Consider the following 16,679-nt stretch of genomic DNA (forward strand, 5'->3'; position numbering starts at 1 on the left):
AATTCAACACTCAGTTATGATAAAAACTCTCCAGAAAATGGGCCTAGAGGGAACCTACCTCAACATAATAAAGGCCATATATGACAAACCCATAGCAAGCATCATACTCAATGATGAAAAACTGCAAGCATTTCTACTAAGATGAGGACAAGGATGTCCACTCCCGCCACTCTTATTCAACATAGTTTTGGAAGTCCTAACCAGAGCAATCAGAGAAGAAAAAGAAATAAAAGGAATACAAATTGGAAAAGAAGAAGTAAAACTGTCACTGTTTGCTGGTGACATGATAGTATACATAGAAAATCCTAAAGATGCCACCAGAAAACTACTAGAACTAATCAATGAATTTGGTAAGGTTGCAGAATACAAAATTAATGCACATACATCTCTGGCATTCCTATATACCAACAAAGAAAAATCAGAAAGAGAAATGAAGGAAACATTCCCATTTACCATTGCAACAAAAAGAATAAAATACCTAGGAATAAATCTGCCTAATGGGGTGAAAGACTTGTACTCAGAAAACTATAAAACACCGATGAAAGAAATCAAAGATGACATAAAGAGATGGAGAAATATACCATGTCCTTGGATTGGAAGAATCAATATTGTGAAAATGACTATACTACCCAAAGCACTCTACAGATTCAGTGCAATCCCTATCAAATTACCAATGGCATTCTTCACAGAATTAGAACAAAAAATTTACAATTCGTATGTAAACACAAAAGACACCGAATAGCCAAAGCAATCTTGAGAAAGAAAAACGGAGTTAGAGGAATCAGGCTCCCTGACTTCAAACTATACCACAAGGCTACAGTAATCAAGACAGTATGGTACTGGTACAAAAACAGAAATATGGATCAATGGTAAGGGACAGAATGTCCAGAGATAAACCCACGCACAAATGGGCACCTAATTTATGACAAAGGAGGCAAGAACATACAATGGAGAAACGGCAGCCTCTTCAGTAAGTGGTACTGGGAAAACTGGACAGCTACATGTAAAAGAATGAAATTAGGACACTACCTAACACCATACACACACAAAAAAAACTCCAAATGGATTAAAGACTTAAATGTAAGACCAGATACTATAAAACTTTTAGAGGAAACATATACCACAGAAAGATCTTTGACATAAACCACAGCAAGATCATTTTTGACCCACCTCCTAGAGTAACAGAAATAAAAACAAAAATAAACATATGGGACTTAATTAAACTTAAAAGCTTTTGCACAGCATAGAGAAGCCAAGAAGAGCACCTTCAGAATGGAAGAAAATAATTGCAAATGAAACAACAGACAAAGGATTAATCTCCAAAATATACAAAGAGCTTATGGGGCTCAATACCAAAAACCAAACAATCCAGTTAAGAAATGGGTGGAAGACCTAAACAGACGTTTCACCAAGGAAGACATACAGATGGCCAAGAGGCACATGAAAAGATGTTCAACATCGCTAATTATTAGAGGAATGCAATCAAAACTACAATGAGGTATCACCTCATGCTGGTCAGAATGGCCATTATCAAAAAAGCTAGAAACAATAAATGCTGGAAAGGGTGTGGTGAAAAGGGAACCCTCCTACACTGTTGGTGGGAATGTAAATTGATACAACCACTATGGAAAACAGTATGGAGGTTCCTTAAAAAACTAAAAATAGAATTACCATATGACCCAGCAATCCCACTACTGTGCATATACCCTGAGAAAACCATAATTCAAAAAGAGCCATGTACCACAATGTTCATTGCAGCTCTATTTACAATAGCCAGGACATGGAACCAACCTAAATGGCCATCAACAGATGACTGGATAAAGAAGATGTGGCACATATATACAATGGAATATTACTCAGCCATAAAAAGAAACTAAATTGAGTTACTTGTAGTGAAGTGGATGGACCTAGAGTCTGTCATACAGAGTGAAGTAAGTCAGAAAGAGAAAAACAAATACCATATGCTAACACATATATATGGAATCTAAAAAAAAAAATGGTACTGATGAACCTAGTTGCAGGGCAGAAATAAAGAGGTGGACATAGATAATGGACTTGAGGACATGGCGTGGGAGGGGGAAGCTGGGGCAAAGTGAGAGTAGCATCGACATATATACACTACCGAATGTAAAATAGTTGGCTGGTGGGAAGCAGCAGCATAGCACAGTGAGATCGGCTCAGTGCTTTCCCATGACCTAGAGGGATGGGATCGGGGGATGGGAGGGAGGCTTAAGAGGGACGGAATATGGGGACATGTGTATGCATATGGCTGATTTGCTCCGTTGTGCAACAGAAACTAACAGAGTATTGTGAAGCAATTATACTCCAATAAAGATCTAATAAAAAAAATTTTTAAATCACAGTAGCATACTACTGGTCACACTTTATGAGAAAAATATTTCTGTCAGAACAAAAAAGTTAAAAAATTAAAAATAAAGGTGATAACAACTTAAGTTCAATCACATACAAAAACTGCATAATTTAACATCTCCCACACACACTTTATGTTATTGTTGTCACAATTTATATCTAAGTATCTTTATTATTTTTTACATTTATTACATTTACATTTATGTTTACCACAGTTTCATACTTTCTTATGCTATTATGTTGCTATTTAGCACACTTTCATTTCAACTTGAAGAATTCCCTTTAGCATTTCTTGTAAGGTAGGTCTAGAAGTCATGAGTTCCCTCAGCTTTTATTTGGGAAAATCTTTAGCTCTCCTTCATTTCTAAAGCACAGTTTTGCTGAACAGAGTATTCTTGGTTGGCTTTCTTTTTTTTCTTTCAGCATTTTGAATATATCACTCTACTCTCTTTTGGCCTGCAAGGTTTCTGCTGAAAAATCCACTGATAGTCTTATATGTGACAAGTTACTTTTTTCTTATTGCTTTCAAAATTCTCTTTGTCTCTGACTTTTGACAATTTGATTACAATGTGTCTCAGTGTGGATTTCTTTGGGTTTATCTTAATCTTTTTTTGGGGGGGGCAGGGTGCTTCTTGGATCTGGACATCCATTTCCTTCCCCAGATTTGGGAAGTTTTCAGATATTATTTCTTTTAATAAGCTTTCTGGTCCTTTCTCTCCCCATCTCTTCTCTTTCTGGGACTCTCATAATGTGTATATTAATCTATTTGATTATCCTATAAGTCCCCTAAGCCCCTTAAGCTTTCTTCACTCTCTTTCATTCTTTTTTTCCTCCTCTGACTGAATTATTTCCAATAATGACCTGTCTTTGAGTTTGTTGATCCTTTCTTCTGCTCTTGAACCCCTCTAGTGAATTTTTCAGTTCAATCATTGTGTTTTTCTGTTCCATGATTTCTGTTTGGTACTTTCAAATATTTTCTGTGTCTTTGCTGAAACTCTCACGTTGTTCATGCATTTTTCTCCTGACCTCAGTAAGCATCATTAATGAAAGTTATTTTGGATTCTCTGTCAGGTAAATATATAACTCCATTTAGTTAGGGTTGGTTTCTGGAGATTTATCTTGCTCCTTTGTTTGGAAAACCTTTGCCTAATTCTTCATTTTCCTTGTCTCTCTATATTGGTGTATGTGCATAGACAAAGCAGGCATCTCTCCCAGTCCTCATGGACTGGCCCTGTACAAGAGAAGACTCCCATCAGTCAGCCCTTCCAGAGATTCTGGGGACCTGTACCACCGCTTTCGCTCTCCAAGAAGAAGCAGGAAGTTACAGCTTTGTCCACTTGCTCTGTGCTGTGCCAGGGGTAGCAATTGTATCTATTAGCCCAAACCACAGCCTATCTCCATTCTCTCCTAAGCAGCTAGATTGCATCAGATCTATCAGAGTTCCAAGACTGGCAGGACAGATTCTAGTTCTTTGATCAACCCCAGAGAAGTTGGTTCTCTGTACACATGGATCTACTCTTTCCCTCCCAAGGGGTAGATGAGAGCTAGAATATTTCATCTGTTCACTCTATGCTGAGGAGGAAAAAGGATCTATGACATCTACCAGCCCAAGCCTCTGTCTCTATTCTCCATCGGGTAGCTAGACTGTACCAGACCCCCCAGAGTTCCAAGACCTGCAAAACAGAAGCCAGTCCTCTGGGGAGCCCCCTTTGAAAAGCTGGGGTGCTGGATACACAAACCAGTGCCTTCCCTTTCCTGGGAGAAGTTGGGAGCTATGGGGTCTCTTCCTGATTATATGGCACTATGCTGGGGGCAGGGATGATGGTGAGAAGGTGTCCTGAATCTCCCTATTGGCTTAGGTGAGCCTGGTTTTGCACTCAGACAGGGTACAAGAGCCTTTCATTTAATTTCTGGATTTCTCACAAAGTGAATTTGTTCATGAACTGTTGCTGAATTGGTGTGTTTGTTTGCAGGGGAAGAAGGGTCCAGGGCTTCCTACTTCGCCATCTTGCTGATGTCACTCCTGAAAATTTTTAATGTATAGATTTTTCTGAAGTCATAATAGTTTGCTAAATTTGGGGAAAACTTTACAAAGGAAAAAGCTCTTTAAAATCTGTGACATTTTCTCACTTACAAAGATTATTTCTAAATTTATGAGTTATAGTTACAGGAATATGTCAATCAGTACTTCAGAGACCATTGTTTATAAGTCATATTAAATTTGCGAAAAACATTTTTCTATTTTTAAAGAGAGCCAAAAATTAATAGTAGTCATGAAAAATAAAAAAACTGGCTAGATATGTTTTTATAGCAATGCTAAATGTAGATATAACTGTGAAGAAATATTATTTCATTGAATCTCCATTTAATATATAATAATTTACTTCAGGTGAGAATAAAAATGTTACCAAGGACTCTATCGGACTACCGTGGCATTTTCCAGGCTTCAATTTCAAACATTTCTAGACTCTCCTAAAGACAACAGAAATGCTAGCACAGTAATAACGGGCCTGTAAGTGGCAGGCAGGCAGTTTATTACTTTGAAAAATAATCTTATTAATAAGCTTCCTGGAAAAGAACAGTTAATAATACTATACAAACAAAAGTCTACTTTTAAGGTTTTGAATTTTAGGATGTCAGTGATTTAGCTATTTATGTGTAAATAAACATATTCTACTGGACACAAAAGAGATAATAGCACAAAAATTTATCTTTCTAAAGGTTAGCTCAAAATCTATTTTAAAAATATATTTCTTATGCAAATCAAAACTACAATGAAGTATCACCTCACACAGGCCAGAATGGCCATCTTAAAAAGTCTACAAATAGGGCTTCCCTGGTGGTGCAGTGGTTGAGAGTTCACCTGCCAATGCAGGGGACATGGGTTCGTGCCCCGGTCTGGGATGATCCCACATGCCACGGAGCAGCTGGGTCCGTGAGCCATGGCCGATGAGCCTGCACGTCCGGAGCCTGTGCTCCGCAGTGGGAGAGGCCACAACAGTGAGAAGCCTGCGTACCGCCAAAAACAACAACAACAAAAAAAGTCTACAAATAGAAAACTAAACATCTATATGTAAAAGAATGAAATTAGAGCATTCTCTAACATCATACCCAAAAATAAACTCAAACTGGATTAAAGACCTAAACGTGGACTTCCCTGGTTGTGCAGTGGTTAAGAATCCACCTGCCAGTGCAGGGGACATGGTTTGATCCCTGGTCCAGGAAGATCCCACATGCTGTGGAGCAACTAAGTCCGTGTGCCACAACTACTGAGCCTGTGCTCTAGAGCCCACGAGCCACAACTACTGAGCCCACACGCCACAACTACTGAAGCCCGCGTACCTAGAGCCCACGCTCCACAAAAAGAGAAGCCACTGCAATGAGAAGCCTGCACACCACAACGAAGAGTAGCCCCTGCTTGCCGCAACTAGAGAAAGCTCACACATAGCAACAAAGACCCAGTGCAGCAATGAGGCCCAATGCAGCCAAAAATAAATAAATAAAATTTTTTTAAAAAGACATAAATGTAAGACCAGATACTATAAGACTCCTAGAGGAATACACAGGCAGAACACTCTTTGACATAAATCACAAAAATATTTTTTTGGATCCATCTCCTAAAGTAATGGAAATAAAAGCAAAAATAAACAAATGGAACCTAATTAAACTTAAAAGCTTTTGCTCAGCAAAGGAAACCATAGACAAAATGAAAAGATAACCTATAGACTGGGAGAAAATATTTGCAAATGACGTGAACAAGGGATTAATTTCCAAAATATGCAAACAATTCATACTGCTTAATATCAATAAAACAAACAACCCAATCAAAAACTGGGCAGAATACCTAAATAGACATTTCTCCAAAGAAGACATACAGATGGCCAACAGACACATGAAAAGATGCTCAATATCGTTATTAGAGAAATGCAAATCAAAACTACAATGCAGTATCACCTCACACCAGTCAGAATGGCCATCAAAAAGTCTACAAATAATTAATGCTGGAGAGGGAGTGGAGAAAAGGGAACCCTCCTACACTGTGTTGGTGGGAATGAAAATTGGTGCAGCCACTATGGAGAACAGTATGGAGCTTCCTTAAAAAACTAAAAATAGAGTTACTATATGATCCAGCTATTCCACTCCAGGGCATATATCTGGAAAAGACAAAAACTCTAATTTGAAAATATGCATGCACCCCAATGTTCATAGCAGCACTATTTACAATAGCCAAGACATGGAATCAAGCCAAATGTCCATTAACAGATGAATGGATAAAGAAGATGTGGTGTGTGTGTGTGTGTGTGTGTGTATATATATATATATATTCACATATATACACACACACAATGGAATATTACTCAGCCATAAAAAGAAGGAAATAGTGCCATTTGCAGCAACATGGATGAACCCAGAGATAATCATACTAAATGAAGTCAAACAGAGAAAGACAAATATTACATGATATCACTTATATGTGGAATCTAAAATATGATACAAATGAACTTATTTACAAAACAAAAACAGACTCACAGACTCACAGAAAACAAACTTATGGTTACCAAAGGGGAAGGTAGTCGAGGAATAAATTAGGACTTTGGGATTAACAGATACACACTAGTATATATAAAATAGATAGGGACTTTCCTGGTGGTCCAGTGGCTAAGACTCCATGCTCCCAGCGCAGGGGGCCCTGGTTTGATCCCTGGTCAGAGAACTAGATCCCGCATGTCGCAACAAAGACCAGTGCAGCCAAATAAATAAATAAACAAACATATTTTTTAAGATATTTAAAATAGATAAACAACAAGGACCTACTATATAGCACAGGGAACTATATTCAATATCTTGTAATAACCTATAGTGGAAAAGAATCCGAAAAAGAATATACATATTGCTAAATCACTTCACTGTACACCTGAAACTAACACAACTATAGTCAACTATACCTCAATGAAAAAATTTTTTTAAAGAATTAAGCTATGAGCAAGACACTGTGCCAAGTGCTTTAATCTCAAATTCTCCCTCATAGAGGGTTTTTGTTTTTTTGGGGTTTTTTTGTTTTTTTTGCAGTACGTGGGCCTCTCACTGTTGTGGCCTCTCCCATTGCGGAGCACAGGCTCCGGACTCACAGACTCGGCGGCCATGGCTCACGGGCCTAGCTGCTCCACGGCATGTGGGATCTTCCCGGACCGGGGCACAAACCCGTGTCCCCTGCATCGGCAGGCGGACTCTCAACCACTGCGCCACCAGGGAAGCCCCCTCATAGAGTTTTAATGAGACATGTATTTTGTTTCATTTTTTTTATTCTGACTTTTATAGATAGGAAAACCAATGTTAAGAGAAATGAATTTGCCTGAAGTTTCATAGCTAAATGACAAAGGCAGTATTCAAATTTAGATCCAACTCTAAAACCTAGGTTTTTAAATGAGTTTTAAGTTTTAATCTAGTATTAACAATACTCTCAAAATTTACTTGAGAAAATCCAAGTCATTCCCAGATCACTCTCTGCTCAGCTTGAAACCATCCAAGTGAAAGTAAAATTTCATCCATTTAACAAATATTTCAGCTTCTTTTCTATGGAAGAGATGGTAATAAACAAATGAAGATGACATGGTCCTTGCCGTTGCTTATTTCAGGTGGGCAGAAACAATATTCCACTTTTAATATTCACTGAAAAGACTAAAATACAAGCTTGCAAGAGAAAATGTCTTAAGGATTTAGGCACATCAGGATATTTGGGGAGATGGACATAGAGTGAAGAAAAGTAAACATACATCAGGGAGATGGACTAAAACACAATAAAATCAGTCCTTTATGTTTTGTTTGTAACACTTCTACCCAATCATTTTAGAGTAATATATTAAAAATCTTAGGTTTGTTTCCATTACATTTTCCTTCCCACTAAAGTTATCATCCAGCTTACAATAATGGCCCCCAAACCAGTGTACCAGCTATGTTTTTTAAAGTCTTATTTCATTAATTTACTTTTAAATTCTATTTTCAGGAAAATGATTGACTACAACAGGCACAAGTCAGCTTTCTGGGGTGGCGGAAATGTTCTGCCTTTATTGTGGAAATGATTATATGACTATGTTTGTCAAAATTCATAGGTTTTATACCTAAAATGATGAATTTTATTACATGTAAATTACCTCAGTACACACCCGACTTAAAAAAAAAAAAAGCCTGAACTCTTAACTACCCAGCTAAAAATAAAACAAAATTTAAAACACAATTTACAATTTAGGTTACAAGACCAATTTTATTTTTATAAGTAAAGCAGGTCTAGTAAATTTTTGTATTTATTTATAATGCTAATAATCCAATGTTATATAATTCAATAAATATATCAATATTTTAAAATAGGATATTAAAATGTTATATTTTTTAAAAATAAGAATTTGGATTGTAAAACATTTATTATAACCATAATGTTGTTAAAGCAATGCTATTTTTTTTAAAATCTCAGAAAATTACAATCTAAGTCTCTTAAAAATTTCAAAGATTTAAACTTCCAGAATACTACCATAAATCCTGCTTACATAGTATGCTGAAAACTCCTCATTTAATACTTAAGGACAAAAAATTACCAGTTAGCTTCATTACTTGATAGATTCAACTGCGTTCTAAAACATAATTGTAGCTCAGCTTCCAAAAAAGGCAAAGAAAAAGAAATGATTGTTTTCAACAAAACTGGGTTTTAAAAAAACACTATTAAGAACACAGAAAAGGGTAATTAAGTGATGTCTCTTCTTTATTAAAGCTTCAATAGAAGCAAATACACCCAAGAAACTATTTACAAAGGACCCAGCCTCAGAATTGTTTTAGAGACCAAAGTCACTTCCCTGCCACTGGAATTTGGCTTGTAAAAATAGTACCAAATTACACATCAAACTTCTCAGATTTTTATGATTCCTACTTTAATACCCCCTGTTTTTATTCTCCCAGACATACCAAAGGCCACCAAGTCAATTTAAATTAGGAGAGGTAATGTAATTCCAAGCCCTGGAAAACCTATAAGAAATATACTGTTTAACAAGAAGAGTTCTCTTGCCTTGATTAAAGTAATATATCTGTGGCAGATGTCAATTGTCAATCAAAAAATACATACCTGATTTTTTTCTAATATGGGAGAGGAATGTGTTTTTATTTGTGGCTTTGATAAAAATACCCTTTTAAGTGTGTTGTGCTCGGTAAATTAACTTTTGGAAGAATGAACTATCCCTTAAGTGATAATATGTGACAACTCTCTGTAACAACTGCCCTCTCTCAAAGCAGCTCATCTTCCAAAATCTGTCTTAAAATTTTCAGTTTTAAAAGCTTGTCAGGCTTGACTGTATCTCTTGAATGTCAATAAAAATCTGATTTTGTCCATGTGTTTTTTTGAATGTTTTCTAATGTTTTTATCTTAATAATACGTAACAATGAAAAACAGCATAAATATCTATGAGACAGAAAGTATGCAAAGCATTACTTTGTTAGAAATGACTATCTGGATATTAAAGGACAATTAACTTGCTAAAAACAAATGCTCTGAAACTGTTCATGAAAAAATGCTGAAGGACTGGCATAATGATATCCACGATAACTGTATAAGATGTCCTAGGATGCAGGAGAACAGTGCCAATTAGGCAAAAATTACCCTAAGAATTTTTATTCTTTCTAAAATGGTAACCAAGTAAATAAATTTAATAAACAGTATTTATTAAAAGTACATAGATCATGGAAGTACTTTTAAATAAGTAATCTCTGGGATGTGGGTTCACAAGACTCAACCAAGTGAAATCCCCGCAGTGAGTTCCTTCTTTTGGGGGGAGGGGTAGAGGTTAGAGTTCTAAAATGACAGTGACAATGATGGCAGGAGTCAAGAGTAAACGATAAGAAAGGTTGGTCCTAAGGAGGGAGCTGAGAGAAGGGAAGCTCACGGGCTCGCTGGGCTGTACCATCAGGGCTTGGTGTCTTCAAAGATGTCAAGGAAGAGGATGAAGAAGGAGTCAGGTAAGACTTGCTAGTGTGGTGGGAATTAGTTCAGAGTTACATGCATAGAAAATCAGAATGCTTGGAGTATAATCAGGAGGCTGGGAAGTTATTGTAAGGAAGAAAATGGCTGTGTTGTGTGTGCTATTAGGAAAGGGATTCTGAGTTGGTTACTGATATTCAAACACCTGCACTAATTAGGTGTTCATCTGGTATGAGTGGGGTGAACTTTGATAGACATTCCAGGTGAGAGGGGAAAAGATCCAGGGTTAAAGCTACTTTGCGAAACCTAGAGTGGGAGGGAGACATTGTGAAATAACATTAAAAGCATGAGCTTTGGAAATCAAATGGATCTGAATGATAACTTATTTATTAACCAGATATTTGGTCAAATATTATTCTGGGCGTTTCTGTGAGGTGGGTTTTCAATGAGATGAACACTTAAATTGGTAGACGACTAAAGTAGATTGCCCTGTATAACGTAGGTGGCCCTCAGTCAGTTGAAGGCCTGAAGAGACAAAAAGGCTGACTCCTCGAGTAAGAGGGAATTCTTCCTGCCTCATGGCCTTCAAACTGGAACATCGGCTTTTTCCCGCCTTTTGGACCCAGAATGGAATGATACCTTTGGCTCTCCTGGGTCTCCAGATTGCAATTCTCCCTGCAGATTTTGGGACTTGCCACCCTCCATAAGCAAATGAGCCAATTCCTTATATCCTTATAATAAATCTCTCTATATATGTATATATTATATATACACAAACATATATCCACATCCTATTGGTTCTGTTTCTTTGGAGAACCCTAACACAACCTGGGTTCAAATCATGGCTGTTTCTTAATAACTATGTGACCTTAAGCAAGCCCTTTAACCTCCCTGAGCCTATAAAATGGAAATAATTAAAAATCCATTTAGCACAGGATTGTAGCAAGGATTAACTGAAATAATTTCACAAAGCATTGAGCACAGTATCTGACACATAGTGATCAATAAATAGAACTTGTTGTCGACATTATTTTTATTATTATTACAGAAGGCTCTCTTTTGAGGAAAAAATGCAGGTAAAACAGGACCTAAAGATGTATTTTTGGTGAGGGTGGTAGGAACATGTGTAGGAATTGTCAAAGCTTTACCTAGTCAACAGCAAAGAGTCCCTTGTTCTTTCCTTCTAGTGTTCTCCCCTATTATCACGAAAGCTACTTCTCTGTTTCATCTCTCTCATGTAACTCTTTGTATGGGAAAATTCAGCTGAACCACTTTCTAAAACCCTAATTAAAATCTTGTTAAAAGGGCTTCCCTGGTGGCGCAGTGGTTGCGAGTCCACCTGCCGATGCAGGGGACGCGGGTTCGTGCCCCGGTCTGGGAAGATCCCACGTGCCGCGGAGCGCCTGGGCCCGTGAGCCATGGCTGCTGAGCCTGCGCGTCCGGAGCCTGTGCTCCGCAACGGGAGAGGCCACAGCAGTGAGAGGCCCGCGTACAGCAAAAAAAAAAAAAAAATCTTGTTAAAAAATCTTCCAAATATACATCATTTTTTCTTGACTTAAACACAGTGGATGTAAAAATGTGGCCCTTCTGATTTAGGATGTCGCAGTGGTACTGAGTTTTTACAGAAAATACTAGTAATCACTGTAATGCATGATGTATTTTCAAAACTAAATCTCTCATAGCAATTTATTTTGCTGTCAGCCTTTCATAAAATTAAGTGTGGCATCAATTCCAGTTTACTAAGAGTTTTGGCTAGTAACGCTTTATTGTAAATATCCCCTCCTTTTGACAATTTTAAGGAAGAGAATAATATCTTCATTTTATATTCTTAAATCTTTTCTCAGGATAAGCATGAAATATCATTGTGCAGAAACTGATTCCATTTCAAATGTAAACATTTCATTTAGCAACCAGTCTTAACTATCCACAGATGCAGTGGAGGTTCTGAAATTCCCATTTTTTAAAAGAGTAAAGACTGGCCAATTCCTCTGTGAAAAGAACCTGACTAATGCCAGTGTGTGGATTAGTTCTGGCCTGGAGAGCAGACAAAGTTCTATCATCTTGCATCTAAAACTACAGCACACTACTGAGATCCCAAAATAACTTAAGAGTCTGGTCGTTGGTTTTATTTGCCTTGGCTCCTTCCTCATGGGTGGTGGTGGTGGGACTGGGGGAGAGGTTAAGGTGGGCCTGGAAAAGAAGGGAACCATGTCCCCTACAGCAGCAATATAGGTCCACTGCCCAGTCCTCTCAACTATAAAAAAAAACTCTCCCTTCCCCAAATGGGCAATCTGGTTTGGAAAACTCACATTTACTCAATGAAACAAAACTACAAAAACTGTAGCTCTTACTACATGCTAGCCCTATTCTAGATGCTAGAGATACAAAGATAGATACTAGTTCATAGCCCCAAGAGTTTAGTCTAGTGGGAGAAACACGTAAGTGAACGATCACAGCACAGTGAACAACCGAATAACAGATGTGACTCAAAGAAAGCAGGGACAACTTGGGGAAAGGGAAGACTTCACAGAAACGCTAACAGGCTGTCTTCAGGATGCAGGTGGTCCATTCCAAGGTTAGTATTTTTAAAGCAAGAACTCAATTTCCAGACTAAAAACCTTAATTTCTGAATGTGAAAACTTTACATTCAGGTTTTTATAATCTATTATATACACACACAACAATAACCCACACAAAGGGAAATTAGCTCAGTTTGAGAACATGATTCATCATCATTCACACCTGCTCAATTTAAGTCCCTCCCCAAATACGCATTACACTGAGGAATATGTGGTAGCAACTCCCCAAAATTAGGACAGAGAGACTATTGTTGCTATAGAACAATATAAAACACTACACATACCTCTGGATGTATTCAGTTGTTGGATTGTAAACTGTTAGTCCTTTTTAAACTGTTAAGATGGATACCGAATAAGGAATAATGCCCTAAACTCTTGCAGTTTCCATATTTATATCTGAAAAATCTCCAATTTACCAAGGCCAATGTGGTATTTCTGGAAAAAAGAAATGAAAACTACACATTTGATTTATGGATTTCTGTCATTCATTCATGTCATAATGCTAAAAGCTACCTTTATTCCACAACTTTCCACCATTTCTTTCTAAGAAAAGGGCATATGAAAAGGTTTTTTTTTAAGGTTATAGCCTTCAAAAACTTGCATTACAAATTTGAATGATCCAACAATTAGAAAATGTTCCCCTACTACCATCTGACATTCCCAGTTTATCATTCTATTTAATATTCTTTTGTAACATCTAACACCCTTCACCTAATAAGGTCAAAGGTTCCTTGAACACTGTTTTATAAGCTGCCTACACAGACAATCCCTGTGAAACCTGAGGATGCCACACCAACAGAATGCAGGTCACTGTGATACGTCAGGCTGCTCTGCAAAGTCAAAATTGTAGTCCACTTTACGCTGACAGCTTCTTTCCATAACTCCCTCCCCGCCTCCGGCCTCCCCCCGCCCCAAAGAACGGGAAAGTGTCGATTTTATAAGACGTCTGGGCCTGCTTCCTTTAAAACGAAGCTTTTATCTGATTCCTGGAAGGTCACCTCGGTACTCCCAGGGCTCAGGATGCAGCGCCTGTTTTGGGCGCTGTCTCCTCAACCGGTGACCTTCAGGCCTCTGAGCTTAGCCCGACCCCTGGACAGTCTTCACACCACCGAAGGCACCATCCCTACCACTGCCATTGATTCAGACACGGCGGCTCAGTGGGGGCCCGGCCGCCCCCCCCAAACCACTGTTGGCGACGCCGGACAAGCCCGGGGCCCCGCTCATAAAGGCTGAGCGACCGCCCCACCGAGGTCACCTAGGACCGACGCCCCGATGGGCTCGGTCCACACCGCCTGCCCGAGCCCTCGCCGAGCCCCGCTCCTGTTCTGACTTCAGTCCACACCGCACCCCATCCACCAGGGAACTTTCCAGAACCCTACTCCTCTCTGGGAAGTCCCGAGTCGCATTTAGGAGGGAACCCCAATTCGTTTATTGAACGCCTACGCTGAGCTCAGGGCTGGGCTGGCACGCGGAGGAGACCCCTCGCCCTGGCCTAAGGAAGCGCCGGCGTTCCAGCGGCTCAGGCCGGGACCCGTCCTCCAGGAGGACCAACAGCGGGGCAGCAAGGGACCGGGAGAACCGCGCCCCCAGCCCCCATGTCCCCTCTGCCCGCCTTTACCTCGCCGGACCCCACCAGGGCCGCCGGAGCTAAAATTAGAAACGAGCGCGACGCGCGCTCACGTGCACTCTGTGCAGCCGGGCCAGGGCCGCCGGCCGGGTGAGTCATGGCTCCGCCCCCACTCGCCGAGGACGCGCTGACGTCAGCCGCTTCCCCGAAAGGTGACGTAAGCGCGCCTCGGGAAGACCGCTAGGCCGGCCGTAGAACGTTCACTGAGTTTCGATGCCTTAAAGGGACCAGTCCTCAGATCGTGAAAAACGTGGGGAGATGACCCCAATCACCCATTCGTAGAGTCGGAGCCCGTTTTATATCCCTTTGTACTGAGAAAAGTTGATTGTTGAGATAGGGATGAAAAAACGAGAGCAACTGAGCCTCATTGGAGGCTCCCAGAAGCCCCAGACCCTCCTCCTGGAAGCCCTCCTTGATTAACCAGAATCTGATCTTGACCCAAAAGTCAGGAAGTTTTCCGTGGCCCTTGACTTCCTACCCCTTCACTTATAGCCCCGGCCCATAGGCTTACACCTCTACTGATGAGAAAGGCTGTGGTTTGAATGTTTATTGATGTAATTCATCAACTTGGGCCAGCTTGGCCCTTTTGTCACTGTTTTTGACTCTATCCAAACTCTCTCATTAGTTGTGTGACCTGAAACAAGAAACTCTAGATGTGAAATTTGTGAACTGGTATCCAATCCTCCTTTTATGCCTATGTTGCCTGTGGAAGCTCCCAGAGGTAGGAACCCTGTCCAGTGCTTCATCATTCAGCACTATCGCATCCTCACAGGGAGCTAACAATTCACTGAGGTTTACTATGTGGCAGATATGTTCGTTATCCTCCCTCCCATATCTCCTCTCTGAGGTGGATGTTATTGTTTCCATTTTACGGATGAGGAAGGAAATCAAGGCACAGCAGGGTTAAGTATGCTTCCCTAGGTTACACAGCTAAAGACTAGCAAACTGAAAGTCACTTCCAAGTCAGCTGTACTCCAAGTCAATGTTTCTGGTGATAAAGGTGAGCTGTGAAATGTATGTTTTGTTCTGGGTGTATTGAGTCCCATAGAACAGCTTTCACCCTTTAGTGCAATCCCAGTGCTTCTGAACAAGTAACTCACAAGTAACCCCTGCCTGAAGATGCCCAGAGCAGGAGGGCTGGGCCTCAAGGCCTGGCAGACAGTCAGGTGAGTGAGAAGGGCACTCCCTCTCAAGTGCCTGTCCTGTACTTGCAGGACCCTGAGAGCAAGTGCCTCCTTCTTGAGGTTTTCGCCCTAGGCACCTCACTCACCGCACCCTAGTCCCAGCCCTGCCACACCCACCCTTGACTTTTTTCTCTCTTGAAACTAGAGAGGACATCCTGCTTACTGCGCCCTGGCCTGGCACACTAGTGGCCAGTTCTACCCAAGTGCAGAAGAAACCTTGTTTCTCCTCCATCATAATTCCCTCTCTATAAAGCAACAGAAAATTTCCTATTGGAACAGTATAGTCATGCCAAGAACAAATGAGATGACAACAGCTTCTTAAAGTTTTGAGCAAAATAATGCTGCCTGTGTACTGGAAATGAAGCCACTGTTACCTTCTGACAATCATTACTGGTCCTTGGCTGAGTGTCACAAGCCCATCCTCAGGCCACACCTGCCAGATCTACCAGGAGTACCTTCCTCCCCCCAGCTCACCCCTCAGTGACATTTAGAACTGACCCCTCTCCCCGCATCCCAGGGCTCCAGCCACCACCAAGCTCTCTTCTCTTTGTGTCCCCTGCGCCTTTCCCCTTGATCATGCTGTTGAAGTCACTGCCCACTGCTCTTCCTGTTCTCTAGGTTTCCTGGAGCCTGCGACCAAACACCTTGTGTGTGCTCCCATCGCAGCCTTGGCAGGAGATGGAAAAAACCACAGGCAGCCTCAGCTGTGGGCAGTGGCTTCTCCCTCTGTATTGGGTCTGGACGCACAGATAAGGAAGCTTAGAGCAGTATGAGACCTTCAGGCCAACCAGGCCAGCCCTTGTTTTACAACTAGGGGACTAAGGTCCAGGTGAGGTGAGGTGCCTGCGGTCACATGGCCTGTTATGTAGAGTCCTAATCACTTGACTTCCAGCTCGCTGCTCTTCTCATGGATCACACCTCTGTTATGAGCCTCAGGTGGAACAGTGAGCATATATGTG

The 16,679-nt window shown here is 40.4% G+C and overlaps 1 protein-coding gene across 40 annotated transcripts in view; it reads right to left on the reverse strand.

Annotated features, from left to right (window-relative positions):
• Window positions 1–14,654, reverse strand: part of LOC115861825 (uncharacterized) — a 93,725-nt gene extending 79,071 nt beyond the window's left edge. For 21 of the 40 annotated variants that reach the window (XR_009563120.1, XM_070043753.1, XM_060294708.1 and 18 more), the window contains exon 1: window positions 14,528–14,641. Coding sequence is in view for 20 of the 40 variants with exons in the window: in XM_070043753.1 (XP_069899854.1) it covers window positions 14,528–14,635 (108 nt within the window). In the remaining 20 variants the exon portion in view is untranslated. Of the gene's footprint in view, window positions 1–13,193; window positions 13,345–14,527 lie in introns of all 40 variants that reach the window. The other 19 variants (XR_009563132.2, XR_009563128.2, XR_009563116.1 and 16 more) reach the window with 1 other exon arrangement.
• Between the last annotated feature and the right edge of the window lie 2,025 nt (window positions 14,655–16,679).

The sequence above is a fragment of the Globicephala melas genome, chromosome 1 (genome assembly GCF_963455315.2).
Source record: "Globicephala melas chromosome 1, mGloMel1.2, whole genome shotgun sequence".
In the NCBI taxonomy this organism is placed as follows: Eukaryota; Metazoa; Chordata; class Mammalia; order Artiodactyla; family Delphinidae; genus Globicephala; species Globicephala melas.